A 25,171-nucleotide genomic window follows, 5' to 3' on the forward strand; every position below is an offset into this window, starting at 1 on the left:
GTCACGCCCGGATTTGGGAGGGACGCTCCGACCGGAGGGCCATCTTGGTGGCGTCATGGCATCATGTTCTATTTAATGGTCACACTCAAGAGACTATTCTATTCTAAATGACTCCCCACAGAGGCTAACAGCTTCCGCCTCCTTGAAAGCACCGGATGGGAGGATGATCCCTCTAGAGCACCGGTTCTAGAGTTAATATAAGAAAGAGTGTATGGAGAGGCAGGCAACAGCACGAACAGCCACGCTTCTAGAAGGTTCTGAGCAGTGCGCAGGGCAGCGGCAGAGGGAGTAGGAATGAACAGGCGAAGGACCCGGGGTCACGAGACCGTTGGGTGGGCGGAGCCAGCGGCCGGGGAGGTTCTAGTCTGTTCTGCCTCGCGGCAGCCGCCCCCTTGACGCGGTCACGCTGAAGTAGCGCCCGGGCCTGGAATCGGGCCGCCGCCCTCGCCGCGCCCGCCGCCTCCCGCCACTGCTTAACTATGGACCCCCGCAAAGTGAGCGAGCTTCGAGCCTTCGTGAAAATGTGTAAGCAGGACCCGAGCGTTCTGCACACCGAGGAAATGCGCTTCCTGAGGGAGTGGGTGGAGAGGTGAGACCCGGGCCTGAGGACCGTTGGGGGGAGGGAACAGGGACGGCCGGAGCGGGTGCTGGGCCCCGAGCTGGCGCGGGGCGGAGGAGCGGGGAGCTCGGCGGCGGGGCTCGCTCCCTGGAGGCCACCTCGAGGGGCTAATGGAGGATCGGGACGCTTAGATGGTTCAGAGGCGCGGAAAGAAATGGCAGAGCTGGGTTCCCTGCACCCTGAGGTGTCCAGGGGTGTGTCTTCGTCGAAATACGGAGATGCAGAGTGTTGCGGGGACCTGGACACTGTAGACGTGAGGCGGGGAGGGGGGAGGGCCGCAAGACGGCTCTTTAGCGTGGAGTTGTTTTTCTTGCCGTCTCTGGTGTCCTGTTGAGGTCGCAGTAACACAAAGCAACTCTTACACGCACTATGCTCTTAAAAATTGGTGTGGTTAATAAGTTACGGTACAAGTGAAAACTATGCGATTACGATTCTAAGTGCGTAGAGTTATTTTGTGAATCCCTTCTTGTCCTTTGGTAGTGGCAGTTCCATCACTTCAAACACTGAAAGAAAAATGATTTTTTAAGAACCCCCTTGTTAACACCGTCTGTTCTTGTTATCTGTAACTCCAGAGTACGTCGCTACGAGCGTAAAATTAATTGAACAGGCATTGTGCCAGATGCTAGCTATGAAACAGTATGAGAACAGTCTATTGAGTAATACAAATGAATAAACACAGAAACTCATTTTGATATTTAGAGGTTCGTATTCTGCGTTTTGGAGGGGAACTTAAGGAAGAAAGGGAACCCTTCCCCGAGATGATTTTTTAAAATCAATACCTCTGGTGAGGAATTTGAAAGAGATGACATACAAAATCGCATCTCACGGTGATACGTAGCGACAGTACAAAGAAACGAGACCCTTAAAAGGTACTACCCTAAACATTGATCTGTTTTCTTCAGTAAGATTTTTATAGGGAAAGATGCACCAATGATGAGCCAACATTTGAAAGACTAATTCTTCCAATGAGCTTGTTGTAAAGAAGAGATTTAAGTTCAGATCCATCAACGTTGTTTGTGGTGGGATAGTCTTTTTTTTTTTTTCTCTTTCAGTTTCTCAGTCCTTGTTTATGCATACCAGTTTTCTCGCTACTGTAAGATTTCTGCTCCTGATATTTATGTAAAATTCTGAGCACACTTACAGTTAGTTACTGTAGTAGTTTAGTAACAGTTGTTAACAGTTAAGAATACTATTCTGCAAATTCTCCTTTTTGACAGAAAAAAACCCATAAGAGTTGCAGTTAGATTTTCAGGACTAGAAACTGAGATCTAGATTTTAGTTGTTTATTGCATAACTTGATCCAAAAATGTCACTTAAGGTATTTGTGTGCTTTCCTCTTATTATCCATTCTTGAGAGGAATGAGCCTACAATTAGTCCAAGTTCTTAAAATTGCAGGAAAAGGGGACCTATACTGCAGAAAGAAATCACTGGCATCAAGAGTGAACGGTATACCCAGTGGATACATGGTTTGTGCCACCACTAGAGGGGTAGAGAGGACCCTGAAGAAAAGTTAAAGCGTATCTGAGAACATTGTTGTAACTTATCCCGGAGAGCTGGTCGCTGTGTAAGAGAATTATGATTTAAGGTCTGAAAAATACTCTCAGGTGTCGTTTAAAAAAATAATAATAACCTTGTGTCTTACTTTAATGTTTCCCATAGGTAATTCCAGTTTTTCTTTCTGGTTCTTTTTATATTTTTCTTTTGGTAGACTAAATTGTTGGCTTAAGTGTGGAACGAAGGGTCTTTTTTCTGATTCTGAACACATCTGATTCTGAACGTTTAAGTTGAGGTACTAACCTACAAGCTTTTGTTATTTGTTTCCATCTAAATTTAAACTTAAATGGTTGTGGTCTCTGAAGTGTTTTAATTCCTCTCTTTTCTGCCTTCATATCAGCCGCCTTAAAGCAGTCCAAGGTTAATAGTAGATTGGGCTGAATGTGGAGACTTGGAAGGTCTAAGAATATTCCTAAACCTAATGCCACTTTAGGTTTCCATTTCAGGTTTTCCTCCACTCCAGTACTAAATTAGTCATGGATACCGGGGCTTAGACAGTCTCTTTGCTTATTTGCCATAATTTCTACCATTATTTATACCTTTAAACTTCATTTAGTTTTAAGAATTTATAAGTTTAATATACTGGACAAAGAAATATGAAGAAAAAATTTTGGCTTGGTAGCTAGTGGGAATTGGGGAGGCTACATTCTTTCCCAGAAATATGTTTTGGAATATTTTTGTTTCTCTAGAGGCAGAAGTGTTTTCTGATGCTGTTTTCTCCTATTTGACAACTCGGTCTACATTCTATCTTGTAGGTGCTTTTTATCCTTTAATTTTATGGTAATTTAAGATAAAAGGGAGTATCTTTGTATTCTGTTCTCCAGCACAATACATGGACCGTTGCTCTTCAGCAAATACTTTTTTTTTTTTAATATATATATTTTATTGAAATACAGTTTCAGGTGCGCAGCAAGGTGATTCAGTTATACATATATTTTAAAATTATTTTCCATTATGTGTTAGTTGCTTGGTGGTGTCTGACTCTTCATGACCTCATGGACTGTAGCCCTTCAGGCTCCTCTGTCCATGGGATTCTCCAGGCAAGAATACTGGAGTGGGTTGCCATTTCCTTTTCCAGTAGTTCTCTGTGCTATATAGTAAACCTTTGTTTCAGCAAATATTTTAAATGAAGTGAACCGAATGCATTTGTACTGTCAGTGAATTTAGAATATAGCACCCAGTTTTTTGTACACGTGTGTCAGTAACTATAGCAAAGTAGACTGAATGTTACCAAAGTAAGAGAATTATGACTGAAGTCTGTGATTCCACATGAGAAGGTCTCTGCACTAGTCCTACGTAAACGCCTGTATTGACAAAGTCCAGTTTGCAATTTTGACAGGGAACTAGCTTGTTTTCAATCTTGGAAGCATAAAATAAAACTTGTGTACCTATAAATTGGTGTTACCTTCCAGTAGTTAACTAGAATTTGGAGTGTGAGAAATTCTAAATCTAGTTTATGAATAAACCCTCTTGGGTTTTCCTCCCAAGTTTTAAATTTTTTGGAAACTGTTTCTAGCTTGCAAACAGAATGCAAGTGTAGTATGAAGAACGTTTTTCCTGAACTATTTCCAACACTGTCCCCAGTGCCATTTAGTGTGTGTTTTCTACAAACAAGGACTGTCCTTTGCAGTGCAGTCATCAGCTCAGGAAACTGATGCATTAATATTATCTAGTCTGCAGAATTACATGTTGCGCTTTGTCGTCATGTCTCTTTGTTCTGAGATAGTACTTCAGTCCTACTGATTTTCATGACCTTGGCAATTTTTAATATTATGAGCCAGTTGTTTTATAGAACTTACCTCAATTTGGGTTTGTCTGATCTTTCCTTAGGGTTAGATTTTGTTTACTGCATTCCTTGGCAGGACTGTTACCTTCCAAGGTTGTTTTTTTTTTTTTTAATTTTAATTGGAGGCCAGTTACTTTACAATATTGCAGTGGTTTTTGCCATACTCTCCCAAGATTTTAACATGAATTAAACTGTTAGGACTGTGTTTGGATGTCATCCTAAATACATTCTGGAATGCTGCATTTTGAAACTGACTTAGTTTAAGAATTCTAGTGTCTTCATTAAAATTTAACTGAAAAGAACTCATATTTGATTATTATGTTCTTTTGAAAAGTTATTTTTAAAGAATTTTGTCCTATTTGTATGCTTGTTCCTTATCATTAAATCCCTTCACTCTGCTGAAATGCATGCTTAGTGTTTTGGATTGTGTAATGATTCAGTAATTGGTACACAGGAGCCATTTTTCATTATCACTATCAAAGATACTGAGTAATTGAAGATTCTTTTTGATAACTGTCACATTAAATAGAATGGGAAAGGTGCACATTTAATTTTAGTTTTCTAAATATATTTTTTTTTCATCTTCCTCAAGCATGGGGGGTAAAATACCACCTGCTGCTCATAAAACTAAATTGGAAGAAAATACCAAGGTAAGTTATGAATTTCATTTGTATGTTTAGTGATAAAGTACTATAAGGTTTCTTAGGAATGTTTTTCACCTGCTGCCCTCAAATTACCACCCCTGATTTCTCCAAGAAATCACTTGGAAATATCTTGGTAAAATTTCTATTTTGCAGTCAAATCTCTGTAATCTGATTTGATACTTAGAATGTGGGGTTGAATATTCACTGTGTTGTAAAATAAGTGAGAATAAATGCTGGATGCATGTTACATGCATGAGCTGTAGGTGGTAAGCTCTGTAATTTTATGCATTTGTAGTCTTCATCATTTGGGGTGGGGGAGGGCAATGCCACATGTCTTGCTGGATCTTACTTCCCCACTGAGGATGAAACCTGGCACTGCAGTGAATCCTAACCTTTGGGCCTCTGGGGAATTCTCATTCATAATTATCATCATTTTTTAGCACGTAGTATAGTATTTTTGTAGGTACTTTATTAATATTTGGAAAGTAAATGGAAAAACAGCCCAAATTTGTTGCGCTCTATTTTTTCTGCCTACTACCTGAGGGATATTTCTGAGTGTGATTCAGGGTGTTGCTTTAGCATATTTGCCAAAAAGGTGTGTACAGTAGGGAGGTTGCTCGGAGAGGTTACTAGTAGCTAAAGTTTAGAGATGAGGGTGGGGGAAGAGTGCTCTCTCCAGAATTCTTTTTCTCTTATTTTGTGCCTCTATGTCTAGAAGGTTTTCTCCCCTCAGAATTTTCTCGTTAGCTGTCTTAAATTGATAAGAAAATTTGCCGTTTTATTATTTAACGTTATCTTTGAAGGGTGAAATGAGAGAAGTAAAAGCTCCAGAAATAGTTAATTCTTTTTTTAGATGAGTCATTTGTCAGGTTTGGTAGATTCTGAGCCCTAGGTAGGCTGTTTTGCCATATGATAAATATGTATGAAGATAAAATTGTTTTTAATATGTATCTCTGCTAAAAACTTTATTTTGCAAAAGTAATAATGTGTTTGATTATGGGGAGTTGTGGACTGTAGTGCCTGGTAAGGCATAATATGTGGTATATCCACTTTATTAGCTTCCTAAAATCTTAACATTTTTAAAATTCTAAAACTCATTGTCTAAATGGTTTGGATAAGGGAGTGGACCTATACTTAACTTAAAAAGAGCAATAAAAATAGAAAACTAAAAGTAGTGTACCAAACACAACAAGAAAGAACATTAACAACTGAAATGTAATGCATGTGAATAGTATATATATAAATGTATAAATTAATAGAATATGTATTGGGTGTGTTATTAAATGCTGATAGCATTGTTTACCTTCCCTTTGCTAGGAAGAAAAAACAGATAGTAAGAAGACGGAGGAAAACGTAAAGACAGACGAACCGTCAAGTGAGGAAAGTGATCTAGGTGAGGAGACGGTAGTTAGTGTGTATTTGATAATATAATATGATCACTATAATATGATCCCGTGTTGATTTTTTGTACTAGATACTAATCAGTGCTAATAGTAGTATAGCATGAACTACATATGAAACTTGAAGTTTTCTTCTAGTAGCCACATTTTAAAAATTAAAAACAGTTGAAATTAATTCAAATAATGGATTTAGACTAATATGTAAAATGTTATTAGCATTTCGACATGTGATCAGTGTGGAAAAATTATTAATGAGCTGTTTTTCCATTTTTCATACTAGGTCTTCAAATTCAGAGTATTTAAGTATTTAAAGTATATCTCAATGCAGATGTTATATTTTTGTTGGAAATACTTGATCAGTATTCAGACTTCATGAAATTTGTAAAAAAAAAAAAAAAAATTTTTTTGTAGAAAAAGTTGGGTCACATACCCAGGTTTTTCTAGATGTGTGTAAAAGTTTTCAAATAACTGAATCAGGTACCAAAAAATTGTTTTCCTTTAGTATCTGCATCTATGTTAGTAATATTAGTTCAGTTTAGAAGAATTGATGTGTCATGGGCCTGGGGTTTTATTTGGTTTTGTTTTTTCAGACTGCAGACTGATGAGTTTCTTCATAAATTAGGAGGTCCTTTGAGACTATAAATATATACCCTAGTTATTAATTGGATAGTCTCTTAATTCATAGAACCTATCTAAAAGCTAAAAAAAAATACTTAAAATTTTTAAAATTTCGAATTGGTTCTTGATCTTTGGTATGTTGGAAAGAGCTTGTTGTTTGTGGGCTTAATCAGATCTTTTACTTACTGTAAAATATTTTTTAGTCTTACAGTTTTATGAAAATTACCATGACTATAATAATTCCTACAAAATTAAGCATTTTGTGCTTGAACTAAGCTGGGGGCTCAGCAGGTAAAGAATCTGCCTGCAGTGAAGAAGATGAGAGTTCAGTTCAGTCCCTGGGTCGGGAAGATCCCCTGGAAGAGGAAATGGCAACCCACTCCAGTATTCTTGACTGGAGAATTCCATGGACAGAGAAGCCTGGTGGGCAGAGAATCAGACACAACTGAGTGCACACACACACAAGCTCAGTTCCTGTTAAAAATTAATTAAAATTTTTTTTGTTGGATGTGAATTCTGATTTCAGGTAGCTAACTTTAATTTCATTCTTTTTTGACTGTTTAGAGGAAACTGCTTTTATCAAATTCACTTTGCTAAATATGTTTCCTAATACTGTATCAGTAGTATGTGCTGTGCTAAGTCACTTCAGTTGTATCTGACCCTTTATGACTGTAGCCCTCCAGGCTCCTCTGTCCATGGGATTCTCCAGGCAAGGATACTGGAGTGGGTTGCCATGCCCTTCTCTAGGGGTCTTTCTTACCCAGAGATTGAATCCAAATCTCTTTTGTCTCCTGCATTGGCAGGCGGGCTCTTTACCACAAGTGCCACCTGGGAAGCCCTGTCAGTAGTATACTTTTAGTTTAAAATTTATCCGTTCTGTTTTCAGACAGAAAATGGTAAAAAAAAAAAATATTTTACCATGATTTACAGTAACTTGCGCTATCTGCGTAAAATTAAAAAAAAAAAAAAAAGCGTAAATGTCTTGGTATGTAGAACAGAGTATTTGCATTGATTCGGTTTGTTGCAATTGACTAAAGCAGTGGTGTGTCTGTGTGTAATACGTACAAGGACTAGTGACTCTCCTAAAACACTAGGATTGTGTTTTACAAGAAAATATTTTAGTATATCAGTTTAAATAAAACTAACAAAGTAAAATATTTAAGTTAACCTAGAGTAAAATGTTTCAGTTCATCAGTTACACAAGCCAAGGTTAATTAGTTTTTAATAGCCTCCTGTGGCCAGTGGCTACTATATTGGATAGCACAGCTCTTATTGGCATTTTCTTAACTTTGACAGAAATTGACAATGAAGGTGTGATTGAACCAGACACTGATGCACCTCAAGAAATGGGAGATGAAAATGTAGAGGTAAAGTCAATGGCTTGTTTTCTATTTGCTGTCAGGACTGTGAAAGCTTACCGGTTGCAGTTATCTTATGATGTGTTTCTCCTAGGAAAAGGGCATGTTAAATCTTACTCTGACTTAAGGCATCTAGGAAAGCATTTGTTACTTAAAATATTTGGGAAAACTCCCTGTATTTTTTATCATACTCTAACAAAATGCTTGTTTTCTGTTAACCTGTTTCAGTTTCACATCTGGTTGAACTGCTCTTGAAACCATAGAGTTCACCTCACATTTCTACAAGTGAAATTGCCTGTTAATGGGATATCTAGTACCAGTTGTTTTCTAAAATGATTTTGTCACAGCACACTATATTAATCTCAAGGTGGTGAAAATTGATTCTTAGGAGATGGATCTTGAAAAAAACCTTTAGGTGTTACAGTGGTTAGTAGTATTCCAAAGATCATAACACATTAACATGTATGGAGTATGTCTGCACAATTAAAATGGAGGAGGTAAGAAGTAAGGGGAAAATGCCTAGTAAGCTTTTTTGGGGGTTGATAATGAAATGGAGCTTGAGAAACGCTGTAATATACTAATCATAGCTTAATAGATTGGTTCAGGCCCTCATCACTACTTAATATTGTCATATTTCAACATTGCCATACTTACTTTGTAAAATGGTGGTGTTCATCTCAGTGTGTCTAGGTTTATAATACTTTGTATTTATCCTACTTGGGATTTACTAGGCATCTTAAATCCTAGGGTGGTTAACTTTTTTTTTAAGCTCTGAAGTATTTACAGTTAGTATCTCTTTCAAAAATGGCTTCTTTCCCATTCTGCTATCACTCAGGAGCCGTAGTTAGACACATTAGACCTTTTCATCATTAAGTTCCATCTCTTTAACACTGATGAATTATCTATACTTTCTTTGTCTAATCAGCTGTTCTATCAAGTTGGAATTTGAATGCTTGTTTTTCATTTTGATATTTTTGCTTTGATTTTTATTTTAAAGACGACTTGGTTATTTATAAGTGTCTTGCTCCTTACTCATTTTCAGATCTTGCCTAAATAGTCTCAAAACACATTAAATTTTTTATCACATTGTTTTGCTGGTCTTATTCTCCTGTTATTTTTCCTGATTCTTGCTCATTGAGGTACTTTGTTTATTGTAGTTCATGTGCGAGAGAGAGACTGTGTGTATGGATGTTTTATGGAAAGTTTTTGAGGCCTAAATAGAAGGTGTGTTTCTCCGGAGAGGGATATGTTTGCTTCCATCAACACTCTGATTTGGTGCTACTGACTCAAGGGCCATTTTAAATTTTCATGGTTTTTTCCTTGCATGTTCAACTACACAAGTAATGTGACTGTGGTTATGAATTTTCAGTGGAGATTTCTTTTTCGCCTCACTGCACAGCCCTCCCTCTTTGCACAGGTTTATGTTTGGAATAGGCGTTTGGGGTTCCCGATTGGTTCTGGAGGCTGTCTGAGCAGGCAGCATTCATTGTGTCACCTGAATCTAGACTTTGGTTCATGTGTCCTGCACTATCTTCAAAAACAGAATTGCAAGGTCACCAGGTTTGGTACCTTCCATAGTGTTAAAAGCAAATGGAGTGCCTGGCACCTGGCTGAATTTCATGTCTTCGTTTAATCTTGTTCTTTGAGGATTTCTACATTCTTAGGTCATAGATGGCTTTTGAAAGGTGTGCTTTAGACTTGTTCAGAGTATCATGTGTACCATATTGCCATAAACTGAAGTCATCTTGCAAATTATCCTGGCTGGGCAGGATACTTTACTATCTGACAAGCGTGTTTTCCTTTGTTCTTTTTAAAAGGGTTTTTTAGTTTGTCCAAAACTTGTATGAATTTTTGTTGGAATTGCTTTTAATTTATTGAGTAACTTGGGGTTAGATTGATGTAGTCAATAGATTTTTCATGAGCATAGTGTTTATCTGTGTCCTTTAACAGAATTTTATCTCTCACCCCTTCCCCTCCCTTGAAAGTCTGGTGTGCTCTTAGAATGGTATCCTCTTCTATTGTATTTTAGAGTTGACTTTTACAGATGTGGAAGAACTCTGGGTTTATATTTTATGTAGCTTTTGTTTCTGAGAACTTCATTGAATTGTCATAGCAATAGGTATAAAGACAGCTTGGTATTTTCCTTCCAGTTTTTAAATCTGTCAAATCATTTTCTTAATGAATTAGCCAGCATATTCTATAGTGATGGTGATAGAGTGGATTTTTGTTTGTTAAATTGCTTCTTGTAGGACATTTGCTAATCTTTGTAGTGTCAACATCTTGTACAGTGTCTTGTTCTGTCTAGTATAGGTGCTCATGGATGGTTATTGGACCAAAAGAATGAGACGTTTTTCTTGTGAAGATTCAAGCCTCTTAGGAACTAACTTTTTCACTTGTGAGGAGACTGGGTTTTATAGTACAGGCATGCCTCCAAGATATTGTGAGTTAGGTTTCAGACCCTTAGGATAAAGTGAGTCACACAAATTTTTTTGTGCATGTAAGAAGTTTTCTTGACACTATACTGTAGTCTGTTAAGTGTGCCATAGCATTATGTCTCTAAAAATGTGCATACCTTAATTTAAAAGTACTTCATTGCTAAAAAAAAATTGGCCATCTGAGGCTTCAGCAAGTCATAGTAATAACATCACAGATCACCATAGCAAATACAGCACAAAGTGAGCAAGTGCTGTTGGAAAAATACCTCCTGTAGACTCCTAGGGTTGCCAAAAACCCTCAGTTTGTAAAAGGTGTAATGTTTTTTTGCAAAGTACAATTTTAAAAAAGCTATGCCTATACTTGTGAATAACTAGAAAAGATTTGAAAAAAACTAGGGTGGGAAAAACCTGCTCTAATCGGGATGGAGGGAAGCAAAAATCATGTCTAGGGCAGAGTATAGGGAGTGAAATTTATTGTTTAGTATGAAAGATTAAAATGTATCCTGTATAATTTCTTACTAGTTATTTATCATAATTATCCTCTTTATTCCCTGAAGACCAGAGTCGAATGAATGAAAATGGGAGTTGTGATTACTACACCCCTAAGAAAATCCAAATTGTTTCCTCTTTGTCTTTGCTTTTCTACTGAGTTGATCTTCAATTTCCCCCTAGATAACTGAGGAGATGATGGATCAGGCAAATGATAAAAAAGTGGCTGCCATTGATGCCCTAAATGATGGTGAGTGGTTTTTTTTTTTTTTTCTCTTTGCTATATTTCTGTAGTAGTCTGAATATTCTCTTCTCTAATTTTCTGCTACAGTAACTGTTAATAATGGGAAAGTGAAAGGGAATTTAAATTTTTTGAGTATTTTGTGCTGGAGAAGAAGGTGTCCTGTTCTCCACTCAGCTCTTGCCCATTGATAGAGAAGCTGAAATGAGCACTCAAGTATCATTATCTTGCCTCAGAATGTAGACAGATCCTGATTGTCACTCCAAGACTGTGCTTTCCTGACTATAGTGTTTTTCCCCTGACAAGAGGCCTTTAAAAGGTGGACGACTTCACCCCAAAGGGTATTAGATCAGTGAGCCTCAACTTTTTACATAGTAAAACCCTTCACAAATACTGTCCATTGACATAACAGTCTTGTTCTAGTCTCTGCATGTTAGAACCTCTTCAGAAAATCCTATCAGAATGGGAGAGTGCTGATAGTATTAAGTATATTGTTTAATTACTTAAAATGTATAACAACAAATTATTAATTGGGTACTGAGCAGACCCCTTCAGAACTGTGGTGTAGTGTCACAATGCCATTGCTGAATAGATGCTGTTGTATAATGCTGTTGTGCATTTGGACTTCATTCATCGTCTTAGATGACTAAAGTTTCATTTTAAAATGGTTTCCACGCCATCAGGGAAGGCCCTAGAATGAGTTCAGTACTGACTGTTATTCAGGTTCCTTTATACTATTGCAGTTACCTTAATCGGTTGTCTACCTGAAATGTCTCTGTTGCTTTTTGTTCACTGTTCCTAGGTTATTTGTACTTATAACTTGTTTTTATTGTTACACACTCCTTTGCTTGTAACCTGCAATTAACTTTTGCATACATTTTGAAGATAATTATAGCATTAGAGCTGCTAGAGTCAGATCCCATATTTGCCGTCCCAGCCTTGTTCTCTTTTTGAATATTAATCTTCCATTCTCACTTTCCTTCACTGTTCCTTTACTTGTGCTTTACTGCTTCTGTATAAAGGTCTTCTTCACCTATTTCAACTTTTAATTTGTACCCAGCAATTTGTCCCAGCCACTTCTCTTCCTGACCATTCCTTTTCCACAATAATCTTTTCTTAATTGCCCTGCCCCATAGGATTTCTGTTTACCTAGCAGAATGAGGAGTGGTTAAATTCTAGATACATTTTAAAAGTAGAGACACAAGGAGTTTTGGTTTCAGATTGTGCAGTCAAGAATAACTGCAAGAATTGGGGCTTGAGGGTAGATCAGCAGTTTGCACACTGCAACCTCATGTTTTTATAGAGTTGGTGGAACAGAGCCACACCCATTTATGTTTTGTTGGAGGCTGCTTTCCCACTAAAACTGCAGAGCTGAATAGTTAGATTGTTAGTCTGCAAAGCCTGAAAATTATTAAATGGCCCTTTCTAGAAAATGTTGCTGACCTCTAAACTAGACAACGAAGGAGCCATTTAGTTTATAAAGTCAAAATCTTTGTCTCTAATACATTTACTTGTGTTATTCTATTATATATATAAAAAGTGTTTAGTTGAGAATGTAGGGTAGGGGAATAGATTTGGAGATGGGGTAGGAATTAAGAGTTTCATTTTGAATGTGGTAGATGTGAATTGCTTGTTAGACATCCAGACCTAATTTCTAATAGACATCTGTAGGAGTAACTGATAAGACAGAACATTTTTCTGCATTGTTTCATGAGTTCTGTTAAGGTCCTTAACACTTGAGTTAACTGGGTAAAGATTTTTCATAGTGAATTGTGGCCTTTACTTTAAAACTGTTTGTTTTGTCTCACTGGTTTCCTGTGTATTATGTTTATTAACTGACTTTACTGAAGGTACTAATAAACAAAAGAAGCAATGATGAGAATGGGATATTGAAAATGAATTTAAAATACGGGTATGGTCTCTCGTCAGTTCTAGTCCACCCCCCCCCTTTTTTTTTTTTGGCTTGTGAACCATCTCTGCTATGTATAGTTTATTGGTCTCTGATATGTTTAGTTTTTTTTTTTAATTTCTATATCAGCCTCATGAATGTAGTATGGGTACTTTTTTATAAGTTTAATTTTATCCTTTTAATGGATAGAAGAAAATTAATTAATGGAATAAAATTGCCTTAGCCTTTGATTTTATCTTAATTTAAAAAGTCAGTAAGTCTTACCAAGAGTGTGGTATTCTGATATTTTTAAGGGGGGTTGTGTTCCCCAAAATTATCTCTTGTCTTGGGTGACTTACAGTATAGGTCTAGTAAAGATTTGCTTTGAAGAGCTACTTTTGTGTATTAATTTAGAAACTAGTCTTCTACTGGACTAAAAGGGGAATGTGAAAGGCTAATAAAATAGATAAACAGTTAATATTTTTTATCCACTATTTCTCAATAAACTTGTTTCACTTTAGGTGAACTACAGAAAGCCATTGACTTGTTCACAGATGCCATTAAGCTAAATCCTCGTTTGGCTATTCTGTATGCCAAGAGAGCCAGGTGAGAAATCTAAATAAAAGAGCTAATTTCTGCCTATTTGTTTAGATAGAATTGCTTCTATGGCAATCCTAAAGATGTTATTGTTTGAAATGAATACTTTTTAATACCAAACTTGTTTTTTAGTGTCTTCATCAAATTACAGAAGCCAAATGCTGCCATCCGAGACTGTGACAGAGCTATTGAAATAAATCCTGATTCAGCTCAGCCATACAAGTGGCGAGGGAAAGCACACAGGTAAATAGCGGAACCTAGTTATTTTCAGAGCTCTTTAAATTTAAAATCTGGTATTTTAATATACCTTCTTTTTATTAAAAAAAAAAAGAAACCTAATGTGGTAGGTACATGCTTAATATGTAAAACTGAGAGACTATGTCATACGGAACAAGTAAGAAAATAAGAATTCTTTTCACTTCTTCCATTCAGTGAATATCAGTGTTAACATCTTTGGCCACATGTAGCCAAGGATTTTTCTCAAAGTTATCTCTAAGAAAAGATAGTAACTTTATATCAGTGTCTTACAAACTTTCTCTTATTTTAAGACTTTGTCACTGTAACTTAACATTAAACAACCAGTATATTATGGAAGAAGGAATACAGCAACTTGAAACTACTTCAATCACTGCTCGGTAACATGAACTATCAGATAAAGGGGAAAATAAATGAATTTCACCCAGATTAGTAATCAGACCTGAAAGCAAAGTTTAATATGTGGATAAGTCTTTGTGGTTTGGGGTGAAATGCCCTGTGCTGTTTACGTCTTACTGGTTTGGAAAAGGTCTGTGCTTCAAGGGGGATGCAGCTGGAGGTGAGCATGCTTGGGACCTGTTGTATTAGGTGACTCAGTAAAGTAGCTCTAATGATTATGAAGACAATGTTAAAGATACAGGTAAAAGATTGGAAAATTGTTATTAATGCTTTGTGGGTATACGAAAGGTCATGCATTGCTGTGGATTGTCTTGAAGACCCCATTTGTCTTTGAGCATTTCTTTGTCTTCTGGTACAAGAACTCATTCTGTACTTTGACTTGGAATAGACCATTTCTTCAGGAAATCATGGTTTGTTTTAGTGGGACTATTTTGTGGAAAACTGAAGTTTGGCCACTAGGTATGTTTATTGTTTCCAGGATATCATCACTGTCATTTCAGTTAACCTACATAATGTTCTTGGGGTGAAAAGTTTAAAAATTTTGAGTATATACTGACATTTTCAATTAAAATTCAGCGTTAAATGTTTTCCCTTTTGTATTTTTTGACGGTATTCTCCTAGAATCGTGCCTTAAGAAATAATACACCCTCTAAGTGGGGGGTTGTTTTTTTGTTTTGGTAGTTTTTTCTTATCCTTAGAATACTTCTGTCTCACTTAAGATATAGTCAAAATACTATTTTAAAAATTACTTGCATAAATTTTTCCTGCATGGTTAATGTTGTCAATGTGATAAACAAGTAGCCTCTTTTTATTTCTGTTTGTGTTCAGGGTTAGGGCTTGCTTTATTTCTGTCCTTTCTTATTTGAGTATGTGAAACACTTGCATGTTTAAGAGTCAAAACTGAGTTAATAGGTATACCCAGAGAAGTCTCATTTCCATTGCTATCCTCTACTCCATTTGGAGAATCTCATGGACGGAGGAGCCTGGTGGGCTACTGTCCATGGGGTTGCAAAGAGTCGGACACAACTGAGCGACATCATTCACTCACTCACCAAACTTTAGTTTCTTATTAATCTTCTATTTTAAATAAAATGTGTACACATGTATTGTTTCTTACTGCATATAGAAGGTAGCATGTTAAATACACATCATGTTAACTGTTTTTTGTTTCTTTGTTTTTGAGAAGCAAGGGCTCATGTTCACCACAGATGGGAGGCCAGTTGGGGAGAAGGTGGCAGGTGGCATAGCCACCTTATACAGCATGCCATACTGGTCCACTGTCAGACCAGTGATGGCCTCGGCCCCATTGCCCCCCAGGCTGACTCTGGCTCCTGCCTGGCTCTGCCCGGCCACCACAATCCTTGGGGACCATTCAGAGGCATCACTGGAGGGTGTGTGGTTAGTTGAGCAGCTGGTGGTTCTCCCCATATCCTTGTTGGTCACGGGGAGGTGTCTTTTTTTGGTGGAAGGCATTCCTGACTCCTCTCATGAACAGATTTCATACTGCTTTGTGGTGTTCTGGATCCTGGAAAGGGTCGGCTTACTCCTTGGGGCGTCAGAAGGGGCGGCTTTGTGACTGCCTTGCACCCCTCTGTGCTGTTGGCTGGAGCGCCCACATCTGAGCTTCCAGTGGCGCTTCTGAGCAGCTGTAATAAGAAGCAGTGTCCTCCCCACTGGCTTGGGAGCCAGCCTATCTTAACGGCGCTCCCTGGGCTCCTCCTGCTGGTTCCGGAGCGGCTACAACGGCTACCACCGCCATCCCTAGCCCCAGAGCCACCCCACACCCCTTAATTCTGTTTTTGATGAGTTGAAAGTTGTGGCTCTACATAATTTTTTTAAATATATTCTGAATTAAAAAGAAATTTTTTTAAGTTTTTAAACGTTTTTTAGTAAAACAGCTTCCCAGTTACCATAGAGGAAATAAACTCATACTAAATTTTTATAGAGTGGAAATGTAATAATTAAATTAGTTCATTATCTAACTTAAACCTCTTCTGTTACAGTCCTATTTTTATAAGAAAGACACTGTGCTACATAAATGAATATGGATAAAGGCCTCCAAAAATGACTTTAAATCTGTTTCAGACTTCTGGGCCATTGGGAAGAAGCTGCCCATGATCTTGCCCTTGCCTGTAAGCTGGATTATGATGAAGATGCTAGTGCAATGCTGAAGGAAGTTCAACCAAGGGTATGTTAAAGTAAAGGAAGGGAAAGTCATTACGGTGATACTCCTTGGCTCTGTTACTTAACCCTTGGCAGTAAATTTACTGCAGATGCAAAGAAACGACCATTAGAAGTTACAATCTGTAATCACTTAAATTTGTGTTGAATTCAGAAACTATCATTGAGTTTTCATGCTTTAATTTCTCATGCAGTTATTTACAGCAAGCTCTGCAGGCCTGCAAAGATATAACCAGAAAGTTAGAAATGGTAAAGGGGGCATCAACTTTATAGCAAAGGAGAAAACAGAAAATCTAGAAAATGTGACCCAAGATTGAGTCTGGTCTGTCTGTATTTCTGTCTAAAATTGTTAGTTAAAATAACTTAGTGTATCTACATGGCAAATCTTTCCTTTTGTGTGAAATTCCATTCTGAAGAATTTACTCTCAAAGACTGTGGAAGTTTTATTAAATTTAATCTGTCAGATGATTTGATTTTCTTTGTTTTTGTAACAGGGCTAAATTAACAAGGTTACTGAGTGAAATATTCTAGAACACAAAGTTTTTAAATAATCATGAAGAAGCTAAAGTAACAGTTGAATATGAATCTTACATTTCTATTCTATGAATAAATGCTAGATTCCAAGTATTTGACATGTACTGTGTACTAGTGCCTGGCTGATCCTTATAGTTAAAACTAACATACTTCTCTTCCTTGCCCCTTCATTTGATTGATGAGGAAAACTTAAGTATAATTAAACTGTGGGAAATAACTGCTATATGTGTTCCCAGTCTCTGCCTTCCCATGGCATGTATCGGGCAAGAATTGTCATGCAATCTGACATCTGTTTATCATCTTTGCACTAGTTAATTGTTTGAAATTTTTAACACTCCTCTAACTTCAAATCCCAGCCTCTTTTCTCTGGGTCACAGTTGATAAGCCTCTGCTGTGCTTAGTCACTCAGTTGTGTCCTATTCAAAATTTTTAGACCCTGTGGACTGTAGCCCGCCAGGCTCCTCCCTCCATGGGAATTCTCAAGGCAAGCATACTGGAGTGGGTTGCCATGTCCTCCTCCAGGGAATCTTCCCAGCCCAGGATTCGAACCCAGGTCCCCTGCATTGGATTCTTGACCATCTGAGCTGCCAGGGAAGCCCAAGAATACTGGAGTTGGTATCCTGTCCCTTCTCCAGGGGATCTTCCTGATCCAGGAATCGAGCTGGGGTCTCCTACGTTGCGGGCAGATTCTTTACCAGCTGAGCTGCCAGGGAAGCCCACTCACCTCATCACTGAGGTTCTAAGTCTCCCTGCTTGGTCATGGTAGCTCTAAGAAGATCTGCTGCCTGCACGTGAACTGTAGCTGCCCAAACATGGTTGCCTCTTCACACCCTTTAATGGTGGCCTCATTAATCCAAAATTTATCCACCATCTCCTTGTGCCTGAGTTAGGTCTTTTTCTGTAAGATAAACCTAATTTTTCAGAACTGTGTGTTAAGTTTACTCTTTCCCCAAAGAAAAATAATACTTTAACAAAACCATTGATTTGTGTTGACCTTATTCCATTTTCAGAGAAGACATTTTTCTGTGACTGTTTCTTTCCTAGGCCCAGAAAATTGCTGAACATCGGAGAAAGTATGAGCGAAAACGTGAAGAGCGTGAGATCAAAGAAAGAATAGAAAGGGTTAAGAAGGCTCGGGAAGAACATGAGAGAGCCCAGAGGGTAAAATTTCTGTACCTAAACCATTAAAGAGAGATATGGTAGATAGACTTTTTTGGATATCATTCTAATTCCTGGCCTTTTTAAAATAAAAAGAGCTGGCTGCAGTTCTGTAGGATAGTGATACTACTTAAAAGGAGGTTTTCCTTCCCTTCATTGCTTAGTCTTCAAGTTCTTAAGTGAGTTTTTATAGCACCAATTTATATCCTTGCTTGTGTTCTCCTAAAATCAATACTTCTTCCTGGCCAGGTAATTAATTTAAAACTTGGCAGTGTTATTTGCTTTGTTTTTTGATATTTTGAGTTTTATGATACCTTCTGTTTTAGTAGTGAATTCATAGCTATTTAAAATTGACACACTATTTCTTAGTTTTAGTTCCAAGTCAAAAATACTACTTAAAATCATTACCAAAAGTTATGCTAGGTTGCTTCAGTCATGTCCGACTCTCTGAGACCCTGTGGACTACTGTAGCCTGCCAGGCTCCTCTGTCCATGGGATTCTTCAGGCAAGAATACTGGAGTGGGTTGCCGTGCCCTCCTCCAGGGGATCTTCCGACCCAGAGTTTGAACCTGCTCTTATGTCTACTGCATTGGCAGGCGGGTTCTTTACCCCTAGCTTCCACCTGGGAAGCCCACCAAAAGTAATAACTTCCTCATTGAGAATCCAATTGAAAATTGGTTTTTTGAGGAATGGGATGTTGTCTTTAGCCCAGTACTGCCTTTTGAAACTTGTCATTCTTGTACCTCCTCTAGCTAGTTTATTTTACAGTTTTTTCATGGTTTGTATGGATAAGGTAGGCATGGACAGCAGACTTCTTACTATGTAATTTATTTCCTTTTCATATTAAAGGAGGAAGAAGCCAGAAGACAATCAGGATCTCAGTATGGCTCTTTTCCAGGTATTTTGAAAGAAAAATTAAAATTCCTAATATTGTAGATAATTGGGGATTATTCATTTTGGGGCTCAGATGTGTGTATTGTATTTAGTACCATTAGTCCCTGGGAAAGTTTCATTCTTGGTAAAATTTTGTTATTGGAAGTACAGTGTATTATTTTCCTGCAAGCCTTGAATAGTAGCAGTGAAAGTGTTAGTCACTCAGTGGTGTCCAACTCTTTGCGACCCCATGGACTGAAGCCCGCCAGGCTCCTTCTGTTCATAGGATTCTCCAGGCAAGAGTATTGGAGTGGGTTGCCATTCCCTTCTCAAGGGGATCTTCCCGACCCAGGGATCAAACCTGGGTCTCCTACATTGCAGGCAGGTTCTTTAGCTTCTTTACTGTCTGAGCCACCAGCAGAGGCCTCTGCAATACAGGTAGAAGAGCTGTTAAAAGGTACTCAGTATATTTTTGGATACTTTCTGAATTGAGGCAGTGTGACGTTTATGTAAAGATGAAGAGGTTTTTTTTTTTGAGTTTGTCATTGTAATGGGGAATCGGCAGCTTCCAAGTAACTAGCTTTCTTGTGAAGGGTTATAGAGGCAGCTACGCACCACCTCTCTACTTAGAATTTACGTGATCAGAGGCTAGAAAAGGTTGCTGCTGTTGTGAAAGGTCATGTGCCGGCAACTGAAAAGGGGTGGGGATGACTTGGAGCAAAAGCAAAAAAATAAATTTTAGCTTATGGCTTACTTTTTGTTTATAGGTTAATACCTCATATCAGGTTCCTTATTTTAGAAAATGACCACTAATGTGGGCTAGCACTTGAAATAATTTTTTGTATGATGGGCTTTATTACATAGATTTGACAAGCAGACTGGCTCACCGTTGTTGCCTTGGGTCAATAATTTTTGTGGAGACTAGTTAAGTCACAGCAGCACAGGAAGCTAGAAGTTGTTTTCAGGTCTCCTTATCTGATTAGGTCTCCTTACCTGTGATTGTTAGTTATTTATGGGCGTGTTTGAATTGTTGAGACAGATGGAAATCACTTTGTTGTATATATTTCTTCTTTAGAGTAGCTTTACTTAAAATGACTTGATCCATAGAATATGTTAATGTTACCTGTATTTCTCTCTAGGATGTCCCTATATTATTATAGTGTGTTAATTGTGATTTTACAATATCTCCAGTGAACGTAAAGATTTATGGTAGTGAAAAATGGAGTAGAAAAATTTGAGTTTATAATCTAAAAATATACTAGAATTAGATTGGTTTTTGTTAGAACTTTTTTTTCACTTTCAGAAATTTTGATGCAATTTGGGTGAAGATTTAAAAATCCATAGGCTTTTTTTTTTTCCCCTTAAATTTTGGCCACGTTGTGTGGCTTAAAGGATCTCAGTTCCCTGACCAGGGATTGAACCCAGGCCACGGCAATGAAAACATCAAATTCTAACCACTAGATCACCAGGGAACTTCTAAAAATCCACAACTTTTTATAACATGTATTTAGGGTAGTTCTTGAAGGAATAACTGCTTAGAAGAATATTGCTTTTAAGAAGAAAAAAACACGAATTAACTTTAAATTGAAACAGATGAATAATATTAAAGACTGAGAAGATGACTTATTACACTTTTTAATTTTATTCTTTTTAAAAAAATACTTATTTTTAATTGGCGGATGATTGCTTTACAATATTGTATCAGTTTCTGCCATATGTCAACATTGGTGTGTGTTCTGTCACTTTGCGACTTCATGGACTACAGCCCACCAGGCTCCTCTGTCCATCAGATTTCCCATGCGAATACCGGAGTGGGTTGCCAATTTCCTTCTCCAATATCAACATTAGACTTTTTAATTTTATAATTCCAAGGGACTATTAGCTTTCTCTATAGTTTTGTTACTAGGGAAAAAGTATTTACAGCCTTATTTTTAAAGAGGAAATGTGATGATAAAAATTACGTCTTGTATCATCCAGTTTGAATGTTCAGACTATTTAGTGTTCAGCAGCACCCTTGTTCTTTGTGCATGCACATGTGTTTTATCAGAAGGAAATAATATACTCTCAGACTACTTGGGAATATGGTTGGTGTCTATACAGATCTCTCATTTATTCTTGCAGGCGGCTTTCCTGGGGGAATGCCTGGTAATTTTCCTGGAGGAATGCCTGGAATGGCAGGGGGAATGCCTGGAATGCCAGGAATGCCTGGCCTCAATGAAATTCTTAGTGATCCAGAGGTCCTTGCAGCCATGCAGGTAAGACTTGGAAGAACAAAGTTGAACTTTATATCATTAAAGCATTTCTTTCTTAATTCTATGTGGGAACATATTAAAGTTACTCTGATAGCCATATTTTACTGAGCTGAATTATGTAGTCGTGACATTCATTTTCTGTTTTTCAGAATGAGTAGTTTAAGTTTTTAAAAAGCTGTCTATAGGGAATACTCTGCAATAGTTGGTAATTATATCCAGTTGTCCTTTTCTATCAAAATTGTATACCTTTTTTTTCAATTGTCTTGAGTGACATAGTTGAGTTTGACTTTGAAGTGCTCATTAATAATATTTACGCTTCAGGGGCTTGTGCAAATCTGAGTTGATTTAGCCATGAGGAAGACTGGAGGATGACTGCTTTCAGTGCTGTGTCGGTTTCCGCTGTATATCAGAACTATAGGTCTAAGAGATAGGATTTAGGATAAAAAATTGATGACCCATAGAATATTTTTTTAATACTACATGTACCTTTCTTTGCAGGATCCAGAAGTTATGGTGGCCTTCCAGGATGTGGCCCAGAACCCGGCAAATATGTCAAAATATCAGAGCAACCCAAAGGTTATGAATCTCATCAGTAAATTGTCGGCCAAATTTGGGGGTCAAGCATAATGCCCTTCTGACGTAAAGCCCTGCTGGAGGAAAAGCAACTTAGATCATCTAATGGATGTTGCAATAATACAAACCAGTGTACCTCTGACCTTCTCATGAAGAAAGCTGGGGTGCTTTGAAGATAATCCCTACCCCTTTGCCCCAAATGCAGCTGAAAACATTTTACAGCAGTTTGCCATTAGGGTATTCATTCAGATAATGTTTTCCTACTAGAAATTTAAAACTTTAAGCAATTTTTAAACCTTAAAAATATTTAAAATTAAAAAGGTGTATTAACCCCTACATTTTTCTTTACTAATGATTTTTATTTTTTCCTTTGAATTAATTAGGCAAGTCAGATACATCAGTGTGGAAGATTTATTGTTACAAGTTTGAGTGAAATAAAGATTTTTTAGTGGGAGGCAAATAGAGCATTTAAATAGATAAAGTTTGAATTGGACATATGGTTACTGAGGCATTTTGATTTGTCTTTTTAATTGCTTTGTTGTTACTATCTTAAATGATTTGCTTCTGGAACTCTTGGGACCACCAGTATTGCAGTAGGACCTGGGGAGGGACTGGAAGTACTTGGCAGGGCAGCAGCTGTCTTACTACATTTTATATCACATGTCCCCTTGTGCACATGCAGTTAAATCTTACACTGTGGTGAAGGGATGGTTTTTATAATGCTGCAGTAAAATTGGATTACTTAGCTCTGTTCTTGTCTCATACCTAAAATAAATTGTTTCGTATTTCCACATAGGGGAAATAAGGGAATGTTTTCCTTTCTGTATTTCTGTGTTTAAAAATGTCCTTTTCACATCAGAAAATGCCCAGTTCTTTGTCCGCTTTTTCTGCTCGTTTTCACAGTTTTTTCCTCCTACTCTTCTTGGGCTAAAAAGATGGTCCTTTTTCACGAATATCACTGCTATCATCATTCATAGCATAATTATACAGGCATATTTAACGCTGGGTTTAATATTTAATACAGTGACAATGTAGGGTAATACCCATAATAGCTTCAGTTTCTTACTTGGCAAAGAGATTTCATATTTAAGTGTTAGATTTTCTCTTTGGTGAAATCGTAACATATCAAAGGACCTTGGAAGAAGGGATTCCCTTTGATGTTTGGTCTCCTACTTAGGTAATACCTATTGCAGTTTGAGTTTATCTTGTAGTATTAATCTTTGGAGAAGTTTGAATTAATTGATACACAGAGAGGGAAACTTGACTTCCTAATCACTGAAGAATTAATGAGATTCATGATGATTCTTCATTGTGAAGTTGTCAGCATTGTGAAAGATTCATTGTTCTATTCAGTTTTTAAATACTGCAACTCTCTTTACTCTCCTTCCCTCTCTTCCAAGGATAAAGAAAATGATTTTCTGTCGTACATCCAATTCTTACATTAAATGAGACTTAAGTCCAAGCACTGTAACAGGAATTGCTGGGTTTCTGCTTACTATCTTTCAATGTAAAGTGCCAGTGTTTAACAGAAATTTCAAGGGATGAGACCCCCTATACTTGGCTTATTTGAGGAATCGGTGGGAGCAGTGAAGTAAACTCCATGGAACACATTTCTGAAATCATAAGTTAATTCAGGTTCTCACCCTTTGCTGTATACAAGCAAATAGAAATGCATCAATGAAATGAGAAAAAACTGCTGATTGAGCATGCGTTTTAAACCCTTTAGAAATACTCAGTGTATAAACCTGAATTTGAGCTTGCTGATGCTCTTTTTGTTAACGTGTGTTCTCCATTCTCAAAATCTCCAATGTGTGCTGTGAGTACCTCAGGACCAGCTACTGCTGGATTTTTTATTTGATTTATACATTACCTAAGTATGTTCTAACATAAGTGGGTAAAAGTAAAATTATTTTCCTGAAAATGTATCCTGTGCTTTTAGATTTCTAAGTTAATATAAAGTACGTACTCCTTTCATTAGGAACTCAACATCGTAACATCATTTCTACACCAGAAATGTCCTTTTCTTGTGCCAATGATGCTATAAAAAGGAAAAGTAAAGGAATTTTTTTCTGCTTAAAAATACATAGTTACTGGATATTTCTAGCTACATTAAAAATAAAGTATGGCTTCAAACTGAATATTGACTGTTCCCACCACCGTCACTCCCCTTTTTTTTCAGCACATGTCCTATATTTTTTATGTGTCTATCACTCATCCTAAGGTATTTTCTAAGCACAGTATACTTTAGATTATACAGTGTTGTTAAGAAGGAGCCCTACAAATACATTGTTTTGAGTAAAACGGAGCTTTACATATCCTCAGGTAGCAGTTCAGAGGTAAGCAGTTCTGCCATATTTAGGAACAGGAGAGGGCATCAAAGAAGCCTATGCTGAAATACTTTAAAAAATGGGAAACAAAATGTTCATTTGAAGGGCACTGGTTAAGTGAGGAATGTCACATCATTGGTTGTGATGAAGTGTATTAGTCCACTTGTAACGGGCCCTATAGTTGAGTTGCTCAGTTGTATCTGACTCTGTGAGCCCATGGACTGCAGCACGCCAGGCTTCCCTGTCCATCACCACCTCCCGGAGCCTGCTCAGACTCATGTCCATCGAGTTGGCGATGTCATCCAACCAATAAGGGACTGAAAAAATTCGTTTTAAAACTGGTGCAGTGATTAAAATTAAATGTATAGCAATATTTATAACCAATAAAGTACACTTTTAAGTGCATGCGTTAAGTAGGCAAACAGTTAATGATAGCCAATAAAATTAAATCGAAACTGAAGAAGGCATGTTGATTTGGCGAAAGCTTTAAAACTATGGCTTGTAAGTAAATAGGTGGAACCAGGGTAGTGAAGAGGTAAATAGCATAAATATGTATAAATACTATGAAAATCTAGATATCCTGTTATATAATAAGGATGTTCTTTAGTACACTCATCTCATTGGGACATTTTCAGGTTGTGTAACCTGACTACATGCAAGTGTAGAAATGAACAGGAAGGTGATCAGTTCTAAGTTCCTATTTTATTTTGTACTGATAATACAGGTGTGAACAGAAGGAGGCTAAAGATTTAATATACTGTTTCTATAGTGTGGGACTTAATGCTTGTATAGTTCAGGGAGCTCTCTTTTAAGAAAAGTAGTACATAATTAGGAATACTGAGATGTGAAATTATTTTTTGACAGCTGCTATGCAAAAGATTTCACAGAGATTGACATGCTGTCTGCATATCATACCGTACAAAGGGGAAATAAGAAAAATTGTGTTCAATTACTGCTATAAAAGGATTCATAAAGTGTGTTTATAAGTC

General features: G+C 37.3%; 1 protein-coding gene across 1 annotated transcript; it reads left to right on the forward strand.

Moving 5' to 3' along the window:
- The first annotated feature begins 5 nt into the window (after window positions 1-5).
- ST13 (ST13, Hsp70 interacting protein) lies at window positions 6-23,993 on the forward strand. The gene is made up of 12 exons (XM_027540700.1): window positions 6-589; window positions 4,553-4,610; window positions 5,922-5,997; window positions 7,919-7,989; window positions 11,088-11,154; window positions 13,555-13,639; window positions 13,763-13,873; window positions 16,370-16,472; window positions 18,044-18,160; window positions 19,007-19,055; window positions 21,152-21,285; window positions 21,781-23,993. Exons 1-12 carry the CDS (start codon window positions 480-482, stop codon window positions 21,907-21,909), a joined length of 1,110 nt encoding a protein of 369 aa, XP_027396501.1. The 5' UTR covers window positions 6-479; the 3' UTR covers window positions 21,910-23,993.
- The last annotated feature ends 1,178 nt before the right edge of the window (window positions 23,994-25,171 follow it).

This window comes from Bos indicus x Bos taurus, chromosome 5 (assembly GCF_003369695.1).
Source record: "Bos indicus x Bos taurus breed Angus x Brahman F1 hybrid chromosome 5, Bos_hybrid_MaternalHap_v2.0, whole genome shotgun sequence".
In the NCBI taxonomy this organism is placed as follows: Eukaryota; Metazoa; Chordata; class Mammalia; order Artiodactyla; family Bovidae; genus Bos; species Bos indicus x Bos taurus.

Coding starts and splice junctions, on each gene's coding strand:
- ST13 (XM_027540700.1), top strand. CDS start 480: ATGGACCCCCGCAAAGTGAGCGAGCTTCGAGCCTTCGTGAAAATGTGT. Junction 7,990..11,087: donor TGGGAGATGAAAATGTAGAG/GTAAAGTCAATG, acceptor ATTTCCCCCTAG/ATAACTGAGGAGATGATGGA. Junction 13,640..13,762: donor CTGTATGCCAAGAGAGCCAG/GTGAGAAATCTA, acceptor CTTGTTTTTTAG/TGTCTTCATCAAATTACAGA.